At 42.0% G+C, this 7,272-nt stretch overlaps 1 protein-coding gene and 1 non-coding gene across 2 annotated transcripts; one reads left to right on the top strand and one right to left on the bottom strand.

Moving 5' to 3' along the window:
• Positions 1-689: 689 nt before the first annotated feature.
• On the bottom strand, positions 690-6,021 carry setd6 (SET domain containing 6, protein lysine methyltransferase). Its single transcript, XM_008300714.1, has 9 exons — positions 5,926-6,021; positions 5,256-5,336; positions 4,410-4,554; positions 4,184-4,325; positions 3,910-4,104; positions 3,686-3,824; positions 3,314-3,494; positions 1,237-1,373; positions 690-1,113 (listed from the first exon to the last, which is right to left on the bottom strand). The coding sequence occupies exons 1-9, from the start codon at positions 5,950-5,952 to the stop codon at positions 769-771; spliced, it is 1,392 nt and encodes a 463-aa protein (XP_008298936.1). The 5' UTR covers positions 5,953-6,021; the 3' UTR covers positions 690-768.
• Positions 2,689-2,760, top strand: trnap-ugg (transfer RNA proline (anticodon UGG)). The gene has a single exon. It is a non-coding gene; the product is annotated as a tRNA-Pro (tRNA).
• Positions 6,022-7,272: the final 1,251 nt, after the last annotated feature.

Raw genomic sequence — 7,272 nt, 5'->3', positions numbered from 1 at the left:
CTCAGACTAAGGTAATCAAGGGCAACTCAGGTCATGTTTTGGGAGCCGAATCAGATTAACAATGTGCACATGGTGCAAAGGTGAGGGTGCTCTACAAACCTGGGTGGAATATTCCAATATACATTTTAGCAGTGTGTGTGTATAACTGCAGTTTGATCCCTGAACCAGAATGGAGAAAGAAAAAAAGTGTTCAAAAAACAGTGAAAGCAAAAAGACACTTTTAAAGTTAGTTATTTCAAAGTACCCCATAACTGAAGACAAACATCATGATTCAACAACAGAAACCAAAAAAAGGAACGCATGGACTGCAGTTTTTTATAAATATAACTCAAATGAAAAAGTAACCTGCCTCTGGCCAGGTTTAATTTAAATCTTGATTTAGACCTTGATTAGCTCTGGTCTCTCTTCAAGAAAGGAGATTATTTAACTCAAGACTGGGACAACTCTGAGACTATTTTAATCCATGTCTCAGAAAGCCATTTCAGCAAATCCTGGTTTACAACGTGATTTAATCTAGAACTAGGGCTTAATCCCTGTGCAGGAAACCGGGCCTAAATGTTTAGCACAAAGCTGGCAGCAGACTATTGCAGATAATAAAGCTTGTCATAGCTACACCTATTTTCATATGCAGGTAAAAACACTTCAAATGTCAGCACTTAATATTATCAACAGCGGTGCAAAACAAAAACCCATCTTCAAGAAAAATATTTATTTAATGTGTGTTTTAAGAAACAAAGGATGAAGAAACAGTCTTTGTTGCAGGCAGACTCATGACTTGGTGAGCTCCATCAGTCTGTGCAGGATGCTCTTCTGTCCGTAGCGAACCTGCAGTGCTCTCCACTGCCTGCAGCTCAGTCCTGCAGCAGCTGCCTTGTCCTCCATCAGTGCCCGGTCGCCGTCCACCATGTTGTCTTCCAGCTTCCCCTCCTCGTCTCCGTAGGACCTCAGAGTCAGACGTGCCGCCTCATGAATCAACCACTTCCACGGGGCCTTTAACTCAGGAAGACCCTCGTTGGAGAAAGCCTGGGAGATCTTCTCGTCGTCCTCATCATCTTCCTCCCATCCTTCGTTGTCTTTGAAGTCTGAGAACTCTTCCTGCGACATGCACAGCACCTGAGACGCACAAGATTTCAGCCAATCGTACATCTCTACTATGTGCTCTTTAATGTCTGTTTCCTGGCTTTGGTCAATATACACGTGCACACATGTACCCTAATTAGTGGTGTTGTCTCTCACCTTGAGCGCAGTATGCAGCTCTGTGTCTGTAAGGCAGCCCTGTTTACCGAAGATAAAGGCCGCTTTCTCCTGCATCATCTCACACAGCGTCTCCCACTGCTCCTCCTTCAGCTGCCGGTACAAATCAGACTGAATACCTGCGAGCAGAATCAAAGCTAAGGAATTAAAGGGCAATGTCTGCAACAACGGTTGACAACAAAAACAATGTGACGTTAATCTGAAGAGGTTGTACTCTTTGATTGAAATCTCTTGTCAACGTCAATAACGCAAGAAATCAACCCCGAGAAATGCAACTGACAACTACAGTAAGACTTATAGGACATAGCTGTAACGTACCATCAACAGCAACACTGTTGATCGTCTGCAAGTCTTTTTCTTTTAACTAATTTAGCAAACAAACCTGTAAACACTGGCAATCACATTCAGTGTGGCAAAACAGCAGCTGATAGTCTGACTTGACAGTTTCTAAAAGTGATGAATTGAGTAGAAAGATGCTTCCTTTACAAAAATGCATTCAGCGTACTGCATTCTCAGACCTTCTCTGTAATCCCTCAAACTGTCTCTATCATCTGTAAAGTTTTGATTTATAGCTGATGCAGCAGAATTCCACTGTAGACACCTGCAGAGTAGTTTGGGATACAGAATTGACTATCAGATTTCACCCTCTCACCAATTAGTTGCAAATTGTTTTCGCCATCGGTTCTAATTATCCACAGTAGGGCTGAACAATATGCAAAAAAAAATAAAAAAATCACATTGTGCTAATTTTGACTGATATTGTGGTAAGTCAAGATTTTAATAAGAATCTTTTTTCACTTGCACATTCCCTTACATCTGGAGAGTCAGATTTATAGGCCCAGGGCCCTCTGTAGCACCACAATGCGTCATTTATAATGATATGTTGTGACATATTTTACTTCTATCAAAAAAAATGCAGCTCCTGTGATTTGGGTGTTGCACTTGCCATATTCAGATTTTTACAATATTTAATAGTTCTGATCCACACACGAGCTACATCCAGGAAACTTGTAACATTAGTTTGTCAAGTTTCATTAGTGAACAGGAGACTATTCTTTTGCAATCACTGTGTTTATGGTCATTAAGTCACAGGAAACAATGATCGCAGTGAGCAGGTCTTCAACGTAATGACTTTGCTAGAAGTGTGTCACTGTGCTGCATCTCATTATCATTCTGTTATGTTAATAAAATCAGTGGATTAGCACAAATGCTAAACATCAACCTTACAAATAATGTTTGTAGTAATACAAATCGTTTATGTAATATTTGATAATTGTTCATAAAATGTTCTTCCTCTGTGTTTGAGGTGTTTTTCTCCAAATGACCACTAGTGGGTGCTGTTTGGCCACTAAACTCCAGGCCTCCCTCCACCCTGCCACATCACCAGACTGTCTAGTTGTACAAAACAGGAATGTCACTTGGCATAGACATGTTGGCTCGTTGGTCTAGGGGTATGATTCTCGCTTTGGGTGCGAGAGGTCCCGGGTTCAAATCCCGGACGAGCCCAATTTTTAACCCTCTGCAACAGTGTCGCCCCAAATTACAGGTTGCTGGAGTTGTTTTAGTGGAATATTTGCACGCAGGGAGGCAATTACTGTCATTTCACTGAAAAAAGGAGTTTGGTTGCCTGACTGTTAATCTTCTTCAAAAGTTGAAATTTTCAGTGTGGTAGGTTGCTGTTTTTCAAACTCGAGGATTTTGATAACTATAACACATAGATAGCGAAAAAAGGAGGAAGCTGTGAGACATGCAATGGAAGACTTACTGACAGCTACAGCTAGTGAGCCAGATGACTAAAAAGCACTGAATTAATCAACAATGTTTGCTGGTATCAGAAAGTTGTGACAGTTCATTTCACCACAGCTGCCGCAGCGCTGACATGTGATCTATTTTTAAGGAGCTGTGGTGCAGCTTCTAGTATAACCTTGACGTCTACACATGGCTGACATATAAACTCTCTAACACAGGAGCTTAAACCCAACTAGCTATTCTTGTTTCTCTTCTGGACACTCTCTGGTCGTGTCTGAACACGTGAACAATCTGTCACGTTGTCGATCACCTTGTGTGACGACTTCGTACAGGTTGGTGACGGGGATGTCAGCAGTGTCATTGCTGTTGCTCGGATATGGCTCGGTGAAGCCGTACATGTGAAGCAGCTGCCAGTTGGCCATCTGTCCGTAGGTGTTAAACACCTCGTCGCCTTTGCGAACAGGACGCACGCAAACCATCTTCAAGCTGTCCTGGAAAAGATTGAATGTAGAAGAGAATATACAAAAACATGAGGTCAAGTTAAAACAAGTAAATATGAGCTCATTTTTTTTTTTATTTCTACAAAAAATGACTTCCTCACTTCTCAGCTGTGTGTTTTCACAGATTAAATGTTTGAAACAATAAAAAGTTTATCGCTATTAAAGCTGATGTATCTCCTCACCGGTGTAAACTCCAGATTGGCATTGTGATTGGACACGTGGTTGAGCATGTCGGCCATGGGAACCATCATCGGAGGGTTGGGGGCCTGCTCCTCTTCCTCATCCTCTTCGTCGTCTTCCTCTTCCTGCGGCTCTTGAAAACTAAAGAGAGGAAGAAAAACAGAATGAGGGTAGTGTAGCGGAGCATGGAATGGAATACTGATGTATTCCTCTCATGCATGCTAACCTGTAGGCCATGACGAAGGCCACCAGCTTTGTGTAGAGCTCCAGGGTGTGTGTGTTGGGGTTCCACAGGTCAGGATGTCTGATCATGAAAGGCAAGACCACGTCTGTGTATTCCCGCTGGATGTTGTTCAAGTCTGTGTCCACCGCCTCTGGAACACCGGTTCCCCTCAACAGTCTCTCTCTCTCCTCTTTAGGCCTGAATGGATGAACAGAAAATTACACTGAAGAATGCAGTTCATTGATTTCTAGGATGAGAGCTGTAAAAGGCTTCCCACCAGAACATGGGATGGTCCAGCGTCTTGAAGTTGGTCCACAGAGAGAGGTAGGGTTTCCAGTGGGACTGGGACGTAGTGTACTCATACAGAAGAGACAGCAGCAGGGGAACCCAGCCAGAAGAGCTCTCCAGAGATGATTTCTCTGTGGAGGAAAAAGGAGGAAGTGAGAAGGGTGATACAGGCAGCTGCGATCTTTTGGAAACTTCTTTGTAATTTTAACTCTCACCTTTTTCCAGCAAAGCAGAAACCTTCGTTGTTCCCTGGTGGAGAAGAGCTGATCTGGGGATGGTGAATAAAACCTCTCCTTCTTCTATGTTGTCCTTCGCCAGCATCCCATACTCAGCCGCTGTCCCTTCTTTACTCACATACACCTGCCGATGAAAACATCCAGTCTGAACTTCCTTGCCAATAGATTGGAGAATAGGATCAATTTAACTAAATGTAGGAAGTGAATATCACTCCAAAACTTTTAATAAGTACTGATGACTAAGACTGCAACTAGCAACTATTGCCATTGTTGATTATTAATCTGTTGAATATTTTCTCGATTAATTAGTTAGACAAAAAAATGTCAGAAAATAGTGAAAAATGTCCATCAGTGTTTCTCAAAGCCCAAGATGACATCCTGGTCCTCAAAGACTGACCTCTTCCACAAATGATAAGCCATTTTCCCAATCAGCAGCGTCATTATTTCCTTTAACCTACTGCCAATAAAAATAAATAAATTAAAAAATGTGCTCCTTTGGCTGTAAAGCAGCTGCCTCTCTCTATCTATCTGTAATCATCATTCTTGATCTTGAGCAATGTCCCTCTGCAGGACTACCTGACTGGTCGCGTATCATGATTAACAGTATAACAGCAATGGAGGATAAATACTGAAAAGTCTCTTTTAAGAAAGCATATGTAAAGTATAAAAAACAAAAGCATTCAACAATTTGACAGTTTCATTTTTACTCCAGATGTGTATCAGTTATTGGTCTGCTTGACAACAATAATCAGTGGTAACACCTTGGCCGACCCATGCTGCATACTTTCCAAGTGTGTGAAGTAACTGCAGGTTGTCTCATTGTACCTTACTGCTCAGCACCAGACCCACTCTGTCACACCACTGTAGAAAGCTCTGCAGGGGGGTGAGCTCTGCACCATCATCCACCTGTCAACAACATGATCACATGGAAAATAACATAAATCATATGATCAGGCATGCTTTACCTGTTACTATTACTGCCTCTACTGAACCACATGTTTACAATTACAAGAGAGCTTTTGTCTATTATTGCTCATTAACAAAGTATTCAGGGATGTCAAACCTGTTTGAGAGCCTACATGGTTTACAACATTCTTACAATGGTGTGTGTTGAGTCAGCTGTGGTAACAACCCAGGCTGTTACTACAATCACTGAAGGTGTGATCTAATGACAGCACAGGCTTTAGTCAACTCTGTCATGACACGAATCATGATATTTAAAAATTATTTACACTTTGAGTGAATAAACGGCTAATACAAGAGGAATAACACCAATGGCACCTACAGCTAAAAACTCACTAACCACGGGGAATAGATTAGATAAAGTAGCTGAAGCTGAGCTAATGTTGCTACACAGTAAACACAACGTGCACCGGTAGCAGCTAACGTTAGCCACGCTGTACAGTGTGGCTACTGTAAACGCAAAACACACAGATTCAAACAGCTAAATCAACACAAACAATGTGTTTCGGTTAAATCTGAAAAGCGCTGTAACCTTGACTCGTTTTGCTTCTGTTGCCATCTTCTAAAGGTAGTTACAAACCCCAAACTTTGCAGGAGCTAATGCTAGTTACCTAGCCGCAAAGCTACCTCACGCATGCGCACTGCGAAGAAAACCTGTTGATAAGTTTGACCCTCACGGTGACTCGTACGCAACACATGATGGCAGGGAGGAAGCGTGTACGTAAAAAAAACGGCCTGTATCAACATAAATGAAAATGTGGGTGTCTCACAATAGGGATTTAAAAAAAAAATTACAAGCTGGTAAAAATGTATGTGTGTATTATAAACAATGCTAAGTGTACAAGCTCAAGAAATTAAATCTATTAAATCAGTACAAATAAGGCTGATATGGTTTATCACAGATACGTGCAAGCAGCCTTTATGTATAGATTTTTCTATTAATGATCAATTTCTAAGCATAAACACAAGCCTATAGTGAATAATTATGGCAATTAACTCTCTCAAGCAAGTGCCTCAAATTGGTAAATTAGCACAAATTACAAAAATTGTTTGCAAAAATACACACCTCTGGCTTTAGATGTAAGACAAGATAATTGTTCATAGTATAATAGTGTTTTTTGTTTAGGATGTGTTTCCGCTCTTGACCACTGGTAGGTGTTGTTCAGTTGATCAGGTCCTGGCCTCCACTCTGCCACATCACTCATCTGTCCGCTTGTAACATAACCTGGAGGTCGTATAAAACATGGATGTCATTCCATCTGTAAATACTGGCTTGTTGGTCTAGGAGTATGATTCTCACTTTGGGTGTGAGAGGTCCTGGCTTCAAATCCTGAATGAGCCCTGCTTTTAGTCCACAGGGTTCAAGGTAATTGAAAATATGACATGAGTGACCGAAGATGACACCAACTGCTGTCACGTGCATCACACTACAATATCTAGTATCTAAAATCATTTACAAAAAACAAAAAGAAAAAAGCAGAACCGAACCAGACAGTTAAAGATGAGCACAGGACAGATTTAATGACTGCTGAGTAGAACTTCCAGCAGCTCCTGTGGCAGGTTGGACTTCCTCAGCTGACGGAGGAAGTACAGTCTTTGTTGCGCCTTCTTCGCCACAAAGTCTATGTGGATCTCCCATCTCAGGACCTGGGAGATGGTCGTGCCCAGGAACCTGAAGGACTCCACAGTAGCAATAGTGCTGTTCAGGATGGTGAGGGGGAGGGATGCAGGGAAGTTCCTCCTAAAGTCCACTGTCTCCATTGTTTTGAGCGTGTTCAGCTCCAAGTTGTTGTGACATCCGTCCTGGATGAGCCCAATAACAGTGGTATCGTCTGAGAACTTCAGGAGCTTCACAGAGGGATGTGAGCAGGTACAGTCA

This window comes from Stegastes partitus, unplaced genomic scaffold (assembly GCF_000690725.1).
Source record: "Stegastes partitus isolate 25-593 unplaced genomic scaffold, Stegastes_partitus-1.0.2 Scaffold1579, whole genome shotgun sequence".
NCBI classification, from domain to species: domain Eukaryota; kingdom Metazoa; phylum Chordata; class Actinopteri; family Pomacentridae; genus Stegastes; species Stegastes partitus.
Note: the sequence above shows the minus strand (reverse complement) of the source record. Positions and strands in the feature narration are given on the sequence as shown.